The sequence below is a fragment of the Mustela lutreola genome, chromosome 5 (genome assembly GCF_030435805.1).
Source record: "Mustela lutreola isolate mMusLut2 chromosome 5, mMusLut2.pri, whole genome shotgun sequence".
NCBI lineage: Eukaryota > Metazoa > Chordata > Mammalia > Carnivora > Mustelidae > Mustela > Mustela lutreola.
Window position 1 is genome coordinate 60,989,562 of NC_081294.1, and position 17,836 is coordinate 61,007,397.

General features: G+C 52.6%; 1 protein-coding gene across 1 annotated transcript in view; it reads left to right on the forward strand.

Moving 5' to 3' along the window:
• Nucleotides 1–12,614, forward strand: part of FGF18 (fibroblast growth factor 18) — a 33,572-nt gene extending 20,958 nt beyond the window's left edge. Inside the window, exons 4-5 of the mRNA XM_059174298.1 lie at nt 4,748–4,854; nt 11,462–12,614. Coding sequence (XP_059030281.1) covers nt 4,748–4,854; nt 11,462–11,728 — 374 coding nt within the window. The 3' untranslated portion in view covers nt 11,729–12,614. The remainder of the gene's footprint in view (nt 1–4,747; nt 4,855–11,461) is intronic.
• The last annotated feature ends 5,222 nt before the right edge of the window (nt 12,615–17,836 follow it).

Sequence of the window (17,836 nt, forward strand, 5' to 3'; positions counted from 1 at the left end):
GCCCTACCTCAGAACCTCTGTCTGGCTCAGACAAGCTCTGGGGTTACTCTGCCAGTGTTCAGATCCTGGCTCTACCGGGGCGGCTCTGGGCGCATAACTTGTCTGCTCTGTGCCTCAGTCTCTTCACCCATCAAAAGGGTGTCATAGTTCTTACCTCAGAGGATCGCAAGGCATTGCACGTTCACTCTAACCACCGTGCCTGACGGATGGGACTTTTCAATTATCCTTGTGACTTCAAGCACTTAAGGAAGAAAAAAAGGCAGCATGAGTTTTTTATAGAAAGGGCTTTGTAGGCATCCTTACCGATAGTCCTTCTGTGTCAAGAGAATGAGGTCAGAGCAAAGACCTTCCCTGCCTTTGGTGTTAACTCACTTACTCCCCCAGGAAAGGGACTGATGTAGAGGGAAGAGAAGCAGTGGATGAGGTAAGACCCAGACTTCTGGGCTAGCCTGCCTGGGGTTTAACTCCATCACTGGGTAACCTTGGGACTCAGTTTTCTCACCTGTACCATGGGGATGATAATAAGTTCTCACCTCATGGGATTATTATGAAGCTATTGCGGGTGACAGAATGCATATAGAGCCCACTACCTCATAAGCTCTAAGTAAATGTACGTTACTGATAATATTTCTAGAGGGGCAGTACTGAAAGAGGCCTTGGAAGTCGCCTAGGCCTGGCCCAGAGAGGAACAGGGTTTTCACCTCTGTCATACAGCAAACTAAAAGACGTGGTAGTAATCCTGAGGCTAGGCACAGGTGGGTGGGAGCTCAGAGTTTGAGTGAGTCGGAGGAGTAGCACCAGGAGAACACCAGCGGGGGCAGAGTGGCTAAGGGACTTGACTCTGGACTTAGACTGGGTCCCAACACCTGCACTGCTTTGATCAGCTGTGTGCCCTTGGGCAAGCCCCTTCACCTCCCTGAGTCTTGTTTTCTTTAACTCTTACCTTAGATAGTGTTACTCATATCTACTTCACAAAGCCGTTTATGCGTTTACTAAAACTTACTTGTTGGTCATTTCCTATGAGCCAGGTATGGGCTAGGTACTGGAAATCACAGTGGTGTATAAGACAGATAAGGCCCTGCTGTCGTGGAGCTTACCTTCCGGTGGAGAGACAGATGGTAGAAAAAAGGAATATAGCAACTAAGACCATGTGGAGAAGAGCTCTAAGGAAAATGGAGCAGCGGATGGGTAGCCCTGGACTGGGGAGGTGTAGGAAAGGCCTCTCTGAGGAAGGGGTATTTGAGTAGCAACCTAAGAGAAGAGAAGCCTCAATGGGAAGCTCTAGGCAAGGCAGCCTCCAGGTAGAGGGAATAGCAAGTACAAAGGTGGGAGTGTGCCTGGTGTGTCAGAGAGGAACAGCAAAGAGGCTTGCTGGCTGGCAGGCTGTGAGTGAGGGTAGGACATAGGAATGACCAGTAGGGACCAGAACGTGTGCCCCCAATGGGTCTCCATGAAGAGGCTAGATTTTAAGTGGATTGAAGATCCCTAGGAGGCTTTTAGTAGGAAAGAGATAAAATGATTTTTTTTATTTTTAAAGGCTTTTTCTGGCAGAGGGTGGAGGCTGCTGAGTTGTGCAGTCTGGGTGGGGGGGGGATGCCTGGAGAGGGGTTCTGATGACGAGGGGAGCCAGGTAACATCCCAGACTCCTCCTGACTGGTCTGGTACAGGCCTTGAGAATGCAACTGAGCCCAGATAAGGTTTCTAAGCTCCTGAGAGTCGCGTGTTGGGGGCTTGGGTCATGAGAAGGGGGAATGTGATGCTATGGGTGAGGTAGGCTGTGAGCAAACCTGGCCTGGGTGGGTGGGGTCTCTCTCTCTCCATCTTGCTCGCTCTCTCTTTCTCTTTCTCTCTCTTTCTGAGAACTGCTGCTGCTATTAGTCCCTGCAGACTTTACATAATTCTGGCCCGGCTCCCTCCTCATTATGTCATGCGCCCGAGTGGAGTCTAGGTCACGGCAAGGCCTGCTGTGGTCGGGAAGAACAGACTTCTGGCTCCCCGGCATGGTATCCAGAGCAGACCTTCCCCATGCTGGGGTGAGGGCAGCTAGGCTTGTGGGGGTGGGGGTGCAGCCCAGCCCCAGCCTAGGCCTGGCCCAGCAAAGGCCAGGGCTTGTTGTGGTGGGCCGCACCTGATGAGAATTAGGGGTTGCGGGGGCAGGGAACTACACCTCTCCAGAGTTGGGGGCCCTCCCCTGGTGCCCAGGCCCCAGCGGAAAGTCAGGCAGACCCTACTGCTGGGTTGCTTCTCTGAAAGCCAGTTTCCTAAACTATAAAATGGGGACAAAGCCACCCAAGCTCAAGGGGATGTATAAATTTCAGTGGGCTCACACAGGAGCCAGAATGGTAGGAACTGTTCTGAGGACGGAGGTCCAGGCACATGCTGGGAGAGGGGCAGAATTCCTCTCAGACTCAATTGGGGTCTCTTGGGCCATAGTTCTGGGGCTTGATCCCTTTTCTACAGTCTCCCATCCCTAACCTCCTAGGCTCTGCCCCAGTCCCAGAGAGAATCAGAATAGGGGTGAGCCTCCCCTTCCCCCTTGCACAGAGCAGGAGACTGAGACTCAGAAGGGGGCCGTGCCTGGCTCAAGGTGATAGAGTCTAGCATGGTGATGCCAGAAATGGAATCAGACCCCATAAGTCCCAGTCCAAGGCATGTTCTGATGGACTTACTGTGTGGGATGCCTGTAACCCTGGAGGATGCCAAAGAAGTTCAGGTTAGAGGGCATGCCTGGGGAGGCAAGTTTGGCTCCACTTCTGCCCTTTTACACACATCTGATTTTTTCCCAACAGACTATGCTGTGTGTTTGTGTGTGTTTAGGGGAAAAAAGTTTTGTTTTGCCGTTACCATGAAACTTACACAATATTATGAAACTTACACTTCCCTCACCTGGCCTCTGATAACAGGTGCTAGGCCCTTTCTGCCTTCCTTCTGTGGGATCCTCACAATACCTTTTGAAGATTAAGGATGATTACAACCATTTTACAGGTCAGGAAACTGAGGCCCAGGGGCACCTGGTTGGCAAGTGGGGCCAGGGATTCATACCCAAATCTGTGCATTCCAAAGCTCTTGCCTTTCCCTTACATGTGCTGTCTTCTTCACTGCCCTGGGATGGGAGACACTCCTGAACCCCACAACCTCCATTCTGTGTGGGGCCAGAGTTTTGGAGGAGATGCAGAAAGCAAGCCCCAGGTTGCTCTGATGTTTGGCCTGGGTTCCCAGGGAGTGCTTCAGGGAGTTTGAATTAAAGGGGAGCAGGGAGGATGAGGGTCTTGTAACCCCCTATCTCAGTGCTGCTTAATATTCTTGACTGTGTTTACTAGGGATGGGGGAAGGTGGAGAGAAGAATGTGCCTCCCCCCCCCCCCCCCCCGTTACTAGAATTACTAAATTCTTGTTAGATCTTTAAATTTTATGTAAATTCTTCTTATTTTCCTTGGAAAGGTGGGGTATCATATTTTAATTAGTAGTGGTGTCAAAGGAGGGCTAGATTAATTATTGGAAATCCTGAGTTCCAGATGGTTTTAATTTTCACAGCAGGGCACCAGGGTATATATTTTTAAATTTTTTTATTAAAATCATACCTAGTGTATTTTAGGGGCACTGAGGTACACTCTTTGTGGCTCCAAGGATGCTGTATTTAGGGCTATGATTTTTGTTATGGAGAAGCAAGTCCCTTGTCACTAAAATTAAAAAGTTTGTGGGTGAGGGAGGGGCAGGTGCTGGGAAGCAAAGGGTCAGAGATGGGAGGGTGAGAATGAGGGGGTCATAGGCAAAGAAGGCAGCAGTGGGGAGAAGGTGTTGCAGAGGGATTCAGGCATAGAATTCAAGGCCAGATAGGAGAAAGAGCTCAGAGAGGATGGGTGGCCTACTGAAGTCACACAGCACCTTACTAGGGAGAAAAAGTGGATTGGCAGATGGACAGGGAGGGATCTGGACAGGGCACATCAAGGAACAGTCACCCTTTGACCACTTGATGCCCTTTCACAATCAGGGCTTTGGGGGATCAGCTCTGGACAGCTCTATGGAGAATGGGTCATTTAGTTGGGGTCTCCTACTTCAAACCAGGGACTATTGTGTCCCGACTGAGATGTCTGGGTTCCTGGTAGTTAGCTACATTTTAGCCTCTGTGGCCTTGATTGAGAAAGTAGAATATTCTGAAGATAGTCTCCATTCCCAGGGGCCTTAAATCTCCTTTCGTTGGGCCTTCCCCACTTTGAGTGGCAAAGGTGTGGCAGGGGAGGGGACATAGCAGGGGTTCTAGATGTTCGCCCTGGAGCGAGAGGCCTTTGGCCCAAATTTTGAAGAAAGTAGCTTGATGTCCCCCAAGGCAAGGTGTGTGCGTGCCCATGCAAACTTGCATGCATTTTTCTGTGCCCTAACTCCAGAGACTGCTACTTCTCTGGGATTATTGGTGGCTGTGTGTCCTATTCTGGGGAACAGAGGTGAGGGGCTGATAGAGTGGAGGATGAGGTAGAGTTAGCAAGGAGGGGCAGAACAACCCTCTAGCTGGAGCCATCTAGGACCCAAGTGGAGTCAAGAGAGGCTGGGGATGGGGAAGCTTTCTCTGGCTGCCTAAGGGGCGGAGTGCTCCAATGAGACCTGTTTAAAACCTCCCCCATGCCTGATGTTGGAACAGTGAGGGGGTCCAGGGACGGGGTTAGTTGCTGAGCTTTTCCGCCAAACCATTGTCCCTGGTTAAAAAAAAAAAAAAAAAAAAATGTATCTTATTCTCCTTCTGCCTTTCGAAGCCCAGCTCCTAGTGGAGACAGACACCTTCGGTAGTCAAGTCCGGATCAAGGGCAAGGAGACGGAATTCTACCTGTGTATGAACCGGAAAGGCAAGCTCGTGGGGAAGGTGAGTGATGGTCTGGAATTCCCAGGGTATTTGGGAGGGTTCCCCCTGGAAACTCTGCGCAGCTGGAACAGGGTGCTCAGGGCCTTGTCAGCCCCACATGGAAAACAAGCCAGGTGAGTGTGTGTGTGTGTGATTCTGAGTGTAATCTCTTCCTTTAGGCCCTTCTCTACCCACATCCCAGCCTGCCAGGCTGAGGTATCCAAGGCCATGACTTTGGGGAGCAGGCAGGGTCCTGCTCTCTCCTGCTGGTTGTGGACCTGGAGGGGCTCAGGGCTCCCTGCCTATGTGTGTCTGCTTTCCGAGAACAGGGAAATGGCTGGCCAAGGGCTGGGGCCACAGCATTGATTGAATAATCGCCAGGGGTTTGTAGAGAAATACAGCATCTCCTGGATCGCACGGCTGTCTCAGTGCTGGGCCTTATGGTTCTAGCATTTCGGGAAGATTTTACTACTTGGGCATAGGCCACAGAGCTGCATGTAACAAATTAGGGTGGGGTGAGGGTATGGGGGCGTGGACCCACATGGGGCTCATAGTTTCTGCGGGTGCTGCTGGGTGTCCCCCTTTTTTCTTGGGTGTGCCTATTTGTGAAGTTCATACACTTGCTTCCTTTGGGGGCTCCGGTGGATGGTGTTATGGGTAGTCGCTCCATGGTGCACACGCTCTGTGTTCCCTTCTCTTTGCCGGACCCCTACTGACACCCCCCCACCCCCGCCCCCGCCCCATATCTAACTTGCAAAATGATTCCGTTGGGCAGGTGGAGTGAGGGGTGCAGGGTAGATCCTGATTCTAAGAAGGACGGCTCTTCCTGTTTGGCGGCAAGGCCCGGCCTGGTGATTTGCATTTATTACACCGTGTTGGGAGGAGGAAGCACAGCCCCAAGTCCCAATTCCTGTTTAAGTCATGGTTTTGTTTTCTGGAAGCCCCCAACTCTTCGCTCCCTTCCCCTCCTCCACACCCTGGTGGCTGAGGAGAGTACAACAGGCCAGGGACTTGAGCCCGAGTACCTACCGTTGCTTCTTATTTGTTAATGATAACACCACCAGTAGCTTCGGCTAATTGAGCATCTACTTTCTGCCAGGCACTGTGCAAAAATACTCCCCAATAATCCCATGAGGTCGCTACCACTACCATCCCCATTTCGCAGATGAGAAAGCTGAGGCTCAGCCCCGTCGCCGGGCACTTGTCCCGGGTGCCACACTAGAGCCGCACGGATTCCAAGCCCGGTCTGGAAGGCAGAGAGGTTTCCGCCGCACTGCCCACGCCAGCCGAAGCTTCTCAGAGAGCGCAGTAATAGTAATCCGCAGAGCGCAGCTCGGGGACGCCGAGGAGTGGTTTTAATTAGTGATTCACTTTCCGCGTCCCGGGGCGGCCGGCCGACCGGCGAGGGGATCGGGGCAGGGGCGGCGGGCGGGCCGGGCGCCGGGTCCCCTGGCCTGGCCGTGCGTTTCCTGTGGCGGCGCGGCCCGGCCCCGCGTCAGGCGCTTTGTTCTGCTGCCCGCCCGGGCCGCCTCCCAGGCCCAACGTGCCTGCGGCTGGACGCTCGGCTTCCTTTACCCGCGGCTTCCAGGGGGGGCGCGCAGCAGCCCGCCGTGCCCGGTGCCCGCGCGCCCCTCCCTCTGTGCTGCGCGCTTCCCGGCAGCTTGACCCCAGGAGGGCCGCGCTGGGGTCAAAAGAGCAGCCCCGCTCCCCGCCGCCCGCCGCCCACCGCCCGCCTGCCCGCCCGCCCGCCGGCTGGCCGCTGAGTCACCGCTTCCACAGGAGCCGGATCCGATTTCCTGCCCCCTCGCCCTCTCTCCCGTCATTAATATTGGGGACGGTTCAGCTGGCGCGGGCTCCGCCAGGCTCGGCGCAGCCCGGAGAGGGCCCCCTCCTTCCCGCTCCCCTCGAGGTAGCTCCCCCATCCCGGTAAGGACGCGCCTGTCTTCTGGGCTGGCCCCGGGGGGGAGGGGGGCTCCAAGGACGGGCCCCAAATCCACCTGCCCCAGGATGGCCCTGGGCAGACCTCTTGTTGCCCTCTGCCTAGCCCAGCTCCCCTCACTGTCTCTGGCCCCTATAGATAGAAGTCACAGGCTCATGGGGTGCTGTTTCATCACAGCCTCCCAGGCAGTCAGGTCCCAAGGTCCTGAGGTTGCCCCCGTGTTGTTCTTCATTGATGCCACCGCCTCTGTTGTGGCCTCATCCTTTCCCAGGAACTGTTGTCCTGGCTGCTTCAGGACTCCCAGCCCAGGCTATTTGCCTTTGCCCACTACCGACCATCAGCTCTCTAAGAGCATCCCCTGTCTTCCACCCCTAACCCATCTCAAAACCTATGCCTGGGTCCGCACCGTCTACTGTCTACCGTCTACTAGAGAAAGGCCACACTCCCTGGGGAGACACAGAGGGCCTGGGGATCCTCCCTGGCCTCACAGCCCTGCCACCCATCCTCAGGTTCCTTAAGCCAGACCCATGGCCCTGCCAACTACCACTCTCTGGATGGGGCACTCCAGCTTTGTACACGATGATTGCCCTTCCCTCTGTCCACCTGCTCTAAGTCCTGCTCAGCCTTCAGCAGCTTCTAGCTTCTCCAAACCCTCGTATAGCACACCTGCCCTGGAGCTCATAATCCCACACACAGTCCTCTGTTGCCTGTCGCTAACCCGAGTTTTCACTGTTTGTTCCTGTGCCTACATCTTGCAACTAGACAGAGAGCTCACTGAGGGCTGATTCCGGATCCATCCACCCATGTTCTGGTACTGGGACCAAAGAGCCGCAGGAGCACCAAAGAAGTAGAAAAACGCTTCTTGCTTTCCGATTTCCACAGCCAAAATTACTCACATCAGGCTGGGGCGTCAGGTCCCCTCACTCCTGAGCCTCAGTGTCCTCATCTGTACCATGGCAGCGATGATGCTGGTATCTGGTGGGCAATTGACAAATAGTCATTCATTTCCCCTTTGAAGCCAGGCCCCAAAGTTACTCCATCAGCTGTGGGAACCCTTAGCCTTAGCTTAGGCTCTGACTCCTTTGGAGCTTTCTTGGGTGGTCTAGACCCTGGGTGCCAGCCTTGCACCTCTTTGGCCCCAGCAGGGCATGCAACGAGCCCCCAGCAGAGCCTTTTCAGATGTTCTGGGCCCCGGCTCTAGCTCCTCACTCCTCTGCTGCACTGTAACAATCACATACCAGAGCTCTGCCCCGAGCCCCTTAATGCTCAGGGAGCCCCCTTCCCTGCGCCAGCTTTCTGGACCCCACGTCCATCTCGCCCAGGAGGGTGTACATCCTTTCACTCCACAAATAGCTGTTGAGTATAGAGCACTGTGTGCTTGGCATCCCCCTCCCCCCGCCCACCACCATATCTTTGTGAAGACTGCTTTGGTTGTGAACGACCGAAGCCTAACTCAAAATGCCTTGAGCAAAAAAGAAATTTTTTGGCTCACATAACTACAAATGTCCAGGGGGTAGTTCCAGTTTCAAGAAAGACGGGACCTAGGGGCCAAATGATGTCATCAGGATGCAGTCTTCAGATCAAATAGAAGGAACAGGACTCCAGTTTGGAAAGGAGGAGGTTGGAGGCGATGGAGGGGGGAGAGATGCTCAAATTCTACTTAATCACCAAAGTTCTGTGATGGGATATTCACTCACTCTGTAAATACTGATGGTCTGCCTTGCCCGAACCTATTGTGTCAGCATTTTGGGGGGGGGGTGAGGTTCAAGTATAGGTGATTTAAAAAAAAATCTTTGCAGGCAATAAGCAGGGTCAGAGAGGTAGTCAGGAGTAGAGGTGAGGGTCAAGCCCAGGTGCAGCCTGCCATTAGCTTTGAACCTGCTGAGTCTGAGCTCCGAGGGGTGGGTGGGGTGTGGGGGGTGGTGGGGGGAGTGGGGACTTGTAACCATCATGGGTCCCGTGGCTCCTCCCAAGGGGCTTCTGAGCTCTCCAAGGGGCTCAGAGTTTCAGCCCTCATAAGTATACCTGGATACATACGAACACATTGCCAGGCACTGTGCCCGCACCTCGCATGTCCAAGACCTTGCTTCATGCTGATGGTGGCCATGTGGGCCTGCGGAGGGGAGGTGTTTTTGACAGGCAGTGCTCTGCCCTCTCTTCCACACTCTTTCTTCTCCTGGACCTCTCTGAAACTGGACAGAGCAGGAATGAGTTACAGTGGCTCTGTCTCTTAGAAGCCCCATGACCTTGGGCAAGACATTTTGCCCTCTTTGAACTCTGTTTTCTTCTAGCAGGGAGAGTTTATCTGAGCAAGTTCAGAGGATTAAATGAAATAATGCACACGGAGATGTCTGGCTTATAATTAACAAGCAGTAAATGCTGAATGAGTGAATGAATGAAGGGGTAGGGAGACCCAAGTGGGCCAGACCGGGCACCCTGGTCCTTTGCCTGCTCTGTCCCTTTTTCAGCACGCCTCCAGGAGGGCCTCCCCTAACTCATGATGGTCTCTGGGACATCAGTGAGGGTTCCAGGAGGCAGCATCTCCTTTCTTTTAGAAGAAAGCCTTTTGAGGGGTTCCCTACCACCAGTACTATCCCAGAACTCTTCTTTATTCAACCACAAATGCTCTGGGGGCTGGAGACCTATGCTGAGCCATGAGGGCAACTGACAGGTTGTCCTGACCTCCTGAAGCTCTTGGGCTAATGAGGAGGCAGGCAGATATGGGATTGCTCTGTTGGGGGTGGGGTGGGGTGGGAGGAGGAATGGGTGCCAAGGGGAGAGGCTGGAATATGTGAGTTCAATAAAACCTGATGCTTGAATGGAGTCTTAAATGAAGAAGAGGACATGCCGAGGGAGGTAGATGGCAGTCAAGGAAAGCTTCCTGGAGGAGGTTGACCCTGAAGGATGAAAGCAGTTTTCCAGGTAGTGGCAGGTATTCTGTGGCAGGGAACAGCATGGTGTAGGCTTTGTTCAGTTTGCTGTGACTGTTCCATTGAGAGTGACCGAGGGATCTGGACTCAGGCTAGATAGGCAGCTTACAGAATTATCCATGGTGGGGGAGGGGGCTGGCCAGAGACCGCTCCCTTCTACCTTCTACTTGCCGTGTACAAATGCCCCACTTCCCTCACCAGAGTCCCTCACTCTTCACCCCCTGACAGATACTGTCCTCTGGGTCCCACATGTCTCCCAGTCCCACCCCCTGCCTGCTCTGCAGCCTCCTCGAAAGATCTCAGCCTCCGGAGAATGTTTTCTTACCCTGCCTGTCCCTTTCTGCAAAGTTCAGCACTTTGTCTGCAGGGCCCAAGCTTGCCCTCCACTCAAAGGTGAACGTTCCTGGAAGCTCCAGCCTGTTTTCCACTTCAAACAAAAGGTTGGAACTCGCACCTCAGTCACCACGCACAGCCAGACCGCTGGGCTTCCAACTTGGCTGGGCATCCGTCCGGAACGAGGAGTGGGCCCGGCCTAAATTTGGAGATGTTAGTTGGAAACTCGAGTGCTGCTAATTCAGGCCTTCCAGCTTTGTGTGCTTCCCACTCTGTTACATGGAGCGATTCAACTGTCTCAGGAAGGAGGGTCAGAGCCCTGCCTCCCACCGTCCTTTGTCCAGATCCGATCCAGGGAGGGAGGCCAGCACCCATCTGAACCACCTGCAATTCTGAAATAATTCAGCAAGTTCCTACCGTGTATGAGGCTCAAGTATAAGTATCATTCCTCACATTTATGTGACATGGGACCACTGTCCTGGTTTGGTCAGACGAGGAACGTGACGTCTAGCGCGTGGAATTAACTAGCCTGAGGTCACATAAGGAAGTGTTAGAGTTGATTCAGCTCCTGACTCAAAATCTAGTATTCCTTGCCCGGCATCCCTTGTCTCCTAGGGAGTTCGCACATCTGCTGGGGAGCCTGAAATCTCAGAACCAAAGGCATAGGCTCTGGAGTCTGGCCATGCAAAAACTCTTATTCTTGGAGTTCCCCTCTTCACACCAAACATTTAAAATGCACCACATCCCACATTAAATGTTATTTGAATTTAACTATATTGCAGTGGAGTGGCATGGCCACGGTGTAGCTGACTCTGTATCAGGTTTTGTGCACTAATCTCTACGACTTTAAAGGAAATGAGATATTATTGGCCCACATCACAGTGAGGTAACGAACTTAGATACTGCTTGGTCCAGAGCCCAAAGGATGTGACGAGAACTTGGTTTCTGTCATTCCCTTCCTCTTGGCATGACTTCCTCTGTGTTGGCCTTGTTGTCAGACACCGTTTTTCCTCATAGTGGTAAAATGGCTGCTTTTGCTTCAGCCTTAGGTGTTCCTCTTGTTTAAATCAGCCTATGTTCGGGGAGATTAAACAACGGTCTTGAGGAGCACTCTGATTGAATGAGTCAGGCCACATGCCCAGCTCTGCACCGGTCATGGGAAATAATGTTTTATTGGCCAGGTCTGGGTCTCTATTCTCTGTGGGGAGTCTATTACCTAATTGGCCGGTGAGGAAGGAGGCAGGGGCCGAAATGATAAGTCCACCCGGCAGATCTAGGAAGTGAAAGTACTGCGGATAAAACTTGGGGGAGGCCCTCTCAACTTTACTGCCCCAAGCCTTTGCCACCTACCCACACCCTGTCCGTATAGCTTGCCCCTCGTACCCACCCTTCCCCTCTCACCTCCTCCTTTTCTTGCCTCCTACAGCCCGATGGCACCAGCAAGGAGTGTGTATTCATTGAGAAGGTCCTGGAGAACAACTACACAGCCCTGATGTCTGCCAAGTACTCTGGCTGGTACGTGGGCTTCACCAAGAAGGGGCGGCCACGGAAGGGTCCCAAGACTCGGGAGAACCAGCAGGACGTGCACTTCATGAAGCGCTACCCCAAGGGGCAGGCAGAGCTGCAGAAGCCCTTCAAGTACACCACGGTGACCAAGAGGTCCCGGCGGATCCGCCCCACGCACCCTGGCTAGGCTGGCCCCACCGCAGTCCCCCGGGCTGCCCCCTGGCCCACACTCACACTCACAGAGAACTGCATCAGAGGAATATTTTTACATGAAAAATTAGGAAGAAGCTCTATTTTTGTACATTGTGTTTAAAAGAAGACAAAAACTGAACCAAAACTCTTGGGGAGGGGGGAGCAATAAGAATTTTATTGTTGACTTGAAACCCCCTGTCTATGACAAAAGACTCACGAAAAGGGACTGCTGTCAACGGACAGGTGCTTGTCTCTCTCTAGGAAGAGACAACTCTAATCTTGTCCCCAGAGGAGGATTTGAATGAGGAAAACGACACTCTGAGAAACCAAAGTCCTTTTTCCCAAAGGTTCTGAAAGAAAAAAAAAAAAAAAAAAAAAAAAATGCAAAGCAAAAAAGAAAAAAAAAAAAAAAAAAAAGAAAAGAGAAAAAAAAAAGAAAAGAGAAAAAAAAAAGAAAAGAAAAACAAAGAGAAAGTAGTACCTATCCCCAGACTCCTGGTCTTTCCGAACCCCTATCCCTGCCCCAGACTCCAACAAAAATCGCTCTCTGGTTTGCAGTCATTTATTTATTGTCCGCTGCAAGCTGTCCCGAGACACCGCGCAGGGAAGGCGTGCCCCTCGGAATTCTCGGCGCCTCGACTTCCGACGACAGACGGCCTCGTCCAATCAAGTGACCCTGCCTTGCTCGCAGTTCTGGAGGATGCTGCTATCGACCTTCCGTGACTCACGTGACCTAGTACACCAATGATAAGGGAATATTTTAAAACCAGCTATATTATATATATATTATATATATAAGCTATTTATTTCACCTCTCTGTATATTGCAGTTTCATGAACCAAGTATTACTGCCTCAACAATTAAAAACAATTGACAAATTATTTAAAAAAAACCCTGAGGTGAGTGGTGGGGGGTGGTGGGGCTCAGGCAGGGCAGGGGGCCCCCTTGTGTTTCCTTCCTCTGGGTCTGCAATCTGGGCTCTGAGAGCAGGGGTGGGAAGCTCGCGCCTGCTCTGCGCACTGCTCCAGGCTGTGAGAATGCAGCCTTAGACCAAGGGATCTTTGCTTCCGGACATCCTTGCCCTCAGAGACATTACATTTCAATGAGTCACTCACTGATTGGATAACTGATTCAGGCGTAATCGTTCACAAACATTTGCTTGCCGACTCCAGGCACTGGGTATTTACCGAAAAACGCGCCCAAAACATGCCAGCCTCCCAGGGACCTTCACTTAGTCACTGATTAATTGCTTCATTCACTCATTTCTTGATGGAACTGTTCATTCAACATATGATTACTAGGCACCTAATTAAATGCCAGGCACTGTTTTAGGTAATGGGAACTCATCAAAGAACAATACAGACCCAAAATCATACTGCACGAAACTTACAGTCTAGGGATGATTGTTCGAGTCATTTGTGCAGCCCCATCTGGATTTTGCCAGACACCGGCTGAGCGAGGCAGCAGTGGGCCCCCTTCTGTGTCTAGTGGAGTTGGAGGGCCCAGGTCAAGAGGAGACTGGTGTTTCTCCCCTTAAACTCTCATGGGTGGGAGTGTAAGAAGTCTGTCTGTCTGCCTCTTGAACTTCCAGGGGCCCTATCTTCTAGGTCTTCCCCAGGACCTGGCCAGGATGGAGGGGAGAGGCCAGCTTTGTCTTGGGATGGGAAGCAGATTGGGCAGAAGGTTGACTGAAGAGGAGATTGCCTCCTGTGGGGTCCTGTGGCTGTTCCCTGCCTCCCTTGAAACCACCTCCCGCCAAGACTGGCCAGAAGACCCCAGTGAGGCCCTACAGAGAGGAAGGAAAGAGGAGGGCAGGAGAACCTTCTCTGCAAAGGGCTCCTGGCTGGGCGGGGGCTTGGCTCCTGACATGTGTGCTCCCTCTGCAACCCACCTCTGTGCTCTGGCCAAGCACAACTCCTGGTTCTGTCCTTCCTCCGTGCATTAAGAGGGTCTCTCTCCACCCCTGGGCCGCATTCCTTGTGTCACAGCACATTGGCTTGGGGCTTTGTGAAGCCCTTTCAGGTGCACAATCTCATTGTCACCTCAGGACATCCTGCGGGGAAGATACTATCATTATTCCCATCTCATAAATGGAGGAGACTGAGGCTCAGAAATATTTAGCAGCTTCTCCAAGATCACAGAATAAGAAAGCTGGGGCTGGTGTCCACATCCTACACTCCCCAGGGTGGAAGTAGCTGCCACTTGGTGAGTGCCTTCTGTATTTCAGACGGCCTGCTGCGGACTTACCACAGCCTGCCTAGCCTCACTGCACGCCCCGATGGGGGACACATGCGCACAGTTGATGGAGGCTCAGAGAGGCCATCAATGTGTCCAAGGCCTCAGTGGGTGGGTGACTGAGCCTCGGACCCCTGGGGAGAGTAATTATGATGGTGGTTGTCATTTACTGAGTGCCTACGGGTGTAAACTCCTTTTACACTGTCATTTAATTTAAACACGAACCCTGTGAGATGGGTGTGTATTACCTTTTGCACTGAACATTTCAGAGACATGAAATGACCTGCTCAAAGCAATTCAAGCTAGAAAATCGTGGAGTCAGAAGTCAATCAATCATTTATTTATTCATCCAATCAATATGGGGTTAGTTTACCCTGTGCCACATGCTGTTCTGCAGGCAAGAGACAGAACAGTGAACTGAGCAGAGCCCCTGCCCTCATGGAGCTTACATCCCATTGGGGAAAATCAACAATAAACCTAATAGAAGACATGTCAGACTGTGATAAATCATAAACTAGGGGGAAATAACATAGGGTGAGGGGATAGAAAGGGAGGGGCTGCTACTTTAGAGTGCTCAGGGAAGGCCTCTGGAGAGGGGGCTGGGGGGCACAGACAGACACTGAGGGGAAGAACATTCTGGACAGAGGGAACAGAGAGAGTGCTAAGGCCCAGAGGCCTGCCACAGAGTAAAGAAGGGCCTGCAGGGTGGAGCACAGTGAGTGGGGGAGGAGAACTTTGGAGGGGGCTGAGTTTTGGGTGGGGCCAGACCACCACTTGGTCTTCTATTCAGAGTGGGCTGGGGAGACATGTGAGATATATCCTGCACTGTAAACGGAATGATCTGGCTCCTGCGTGGAAAAGGATGGCAGTTTCCAGCCCAGGACTGCCTAGTACCATAAGCTGGGCTCTCACCACGGCCCTGGGCTGCTTCCTGCTGCTGGCTCTGCTCACCCCCTCACAGGCTGCGGGCGCCTCCCACACCCACACCTGGCTTTTACTCCATCTCGTGGAGCAGTGAGGCCGGCGTCCATTCTCTTTTCCTGCCCCTTTAGAGACTCCCTGTGTTTGGAAGATGTGGCCCCAGCTTCTGTTTACTCTAGACAGGCTTCCTGGACAGTTCCTGGACAATGAGAACTATGTTAATGATAGGCACAGTGGACTGGTGGGAAGAGTTCCCAGCTACGGATGATGTCTTAGGATGCTCGCTCGACGGAGGAGCCAACTGAGTGTTTCCACAGTCCAGCTGAGTAGGGAAACCTCTCAGAGCACCTATTATGTACCAAGTACAGTCTTTTTGAGTCTTCCCAACAGTCTTTGGGGTGTAGATTTTTAGCCTGACTTTAAAGAGCAGGCTCTGAGAAGTGGAGTCATTTGCCTGAGGTCACCCAGAGAGTCAATAAAAGCACTGGGATTTGAACCCAGGTCTTCTGATCCCTAGAGCTTGGGGCTTTGGGCACCTGTCCAGGGTTTCAGTCTTCCCCACCCCTGGCCCTCCCTATCCTGTCTTGGTGTCCATCATCTCCCAACCCACCAGAGGGAGGAGGCAGACCGAGACCACATTCCCACGTCTCTGATAACAGCTCTTCTCCTAACCCCTGGACCCTTCCCAGGATGTCAGTGTCACAGACAGTACAGGGATCTGGGACCTCAGGCCCCTGAGTTTATTTTCAGCTTGGCCACTTTGCCAGCTATGTGACCTTGAGCCGTAACCCTCATCAACCCAATAGTTTTCACCTTGCAGGGCTGCCCCTGTCATGTTCAAAAGAGATAGCAGAGCATAGTGGGAGTAATTCTTGCCTGGAAAGAGCTGGAAGGCCCAGGCAGGTGTTTTACCCTCAGTCGTCTCTCCATTTCCCTTCAACCTCATCACTTTAGAGAGGAAACAGTCACAACCCAGACAGGTAGAGCGACCTGCTCCAGGGCACCCAGCAAGTAAATAAATGGCAGAGCCCACTCGATGACCAATGAATAGCGCGATAGTGATTCATAAACACGCTGGAGTATGGCAAAGGGAGATGAGTCAGGGCTCTTCTCGGGAGTTCAGGGGGCAGTTCGGTGGCCCGCAGGTCCCTCTCACCATCTTTCCCAAGTTTGCTTCTTGACCCAAGGAAATGGAGGACAGGGAGGAGAGGGCTGAGGTTTCTTGGTCCCAGACCCTATATCCTCTGCTCTTCATCCCTGCAGTGGCACCGTGTGACCAAGTGCCAGAAGTGAGTAAAGATGGAGGCTTACCTCGCATTTCAAGGAGTTGGCATGCAAGAATGGTGGGACTGGCCCCCAAAAGGGAGAGAAATGGGTTTGATGATGAGGGTGCTCTCTCTACCTACCTGCCCCACATTTGGGCATTGTTTGGATTCAGTCTCCTCCCTCCATGGCCACCCATTCCCTGACCACTGGCACAGGAGAGGGAAGGGATGTTTATCAGGCACCTACTCTAGAGAGATTCTTATGATCATAGCTGTACACACACACCCTGTTCAGGATAGCTCCTGGTGCAGAGTGAGCTCTTGGTACCCTAGCTGTTACTGTGATCTCATTTGACTGGTACAACTTGGCAAGGTAAGTGTTAGGAGGCCTATTTTGTAGATGGGGAAACTGAGTCCCATAGAAGAATGCGATTGGCCCCAGGTCGCATGGTAGAAAGTGACAGAGATGAGGTTCGAACTCAGGTTTCCTGGTCCTACTTTCCGCTTCCTTACTGTTCCTCTTTATCTCTTTGTTGGGGATGGAGAGGGCAATAAAGCCCCAAAACTTGGGGCAGAGAAATAAAGTGCCGCTCCTGGTGGGTGGGGAGGATGTGAGGACCAGGAGAGGCTGTGTCTGGGGGTGTTTCTGCCAAACCAGGTGATCCTGGGCAGTTGGAGGCAATAAAGCCCCAGGCTGAGTGCAGGAAGTTGGGGGGAGGGTGGAGATGGCCTCCTGGATGCCTACACAGCTGGAGCCTAACAAGAGGGGGCTGGGATGCCCGGGGCTTGAAAACCCCATAAATAGGCAGAGCCCTCCTTCCCCAGACGTAAGACTGGGGCTTCCAAAGAAACAATAGTGAATTAGGTGCTAAAGATGTGAAGGTTGCTCCCCAACCACGCAATTAGGTAGTGGGTCTGTTACAAACATTAGGGGTGGGAGCTGGGACCAGATGTTGGTGAGCCTTACCCTCGGCTGTCCTTTCCCAGAACTGCCTGGCCTCCTGGCTGAGGTTGCCAGCTCTGAGAAGGAGGGAGGTGGCAGGGAGCCCTGGTGTATGGCCCCCTGCAGAGCAGGCCAGTGATTAATCAGACATTCCCCCACCACCACCCCGTAGCTTCACAGATCTAATTAGCACTTGCTAGAATTTCTGCCTACCTCCTCTGCTTGCAGTCAGAGCTATATGCTTTCAAGGTTCCAGGCTCCCAGGCTGACCACTCTGAGGCTGTTGGGCACAGGGTTGCCCCCTGGGGTGGGTCAGAGGCACTGGCTGATTTTAAAAGACTGTTGCAGACTGAAGCTCCCCTTGCCTCCCCACGTGGGGCTCACTGTCATCTCTTGAGCATCAGCTTTCTGTGGGCATTTTACCCACTTCTCTTCTCTAATTCCCACCACAGCTGCCCCAGAGAGCTCTTTTTATCCGTTTCCTACCAATGGCTTTCCCTGTATTTCCAGGCTTATGTCCTACTGGCTTCATAACTTCAGAAGGAAGAGAACACATCTTTCCCAGAGGCTCCAGTAAAAGTCTCAGGGCTGACTCTCATTGGATCAATTCTCTCTCTTGTAAATCCTTGAGCCAATCACTGTGGTTGGAATAGGACCCCTCCTCTCCCCACCCCCCACTCCCCCCTTCATTCCATGACCTGGAGTTTCACTCCAGCTTCACTAGGGGGACACAGCAGTT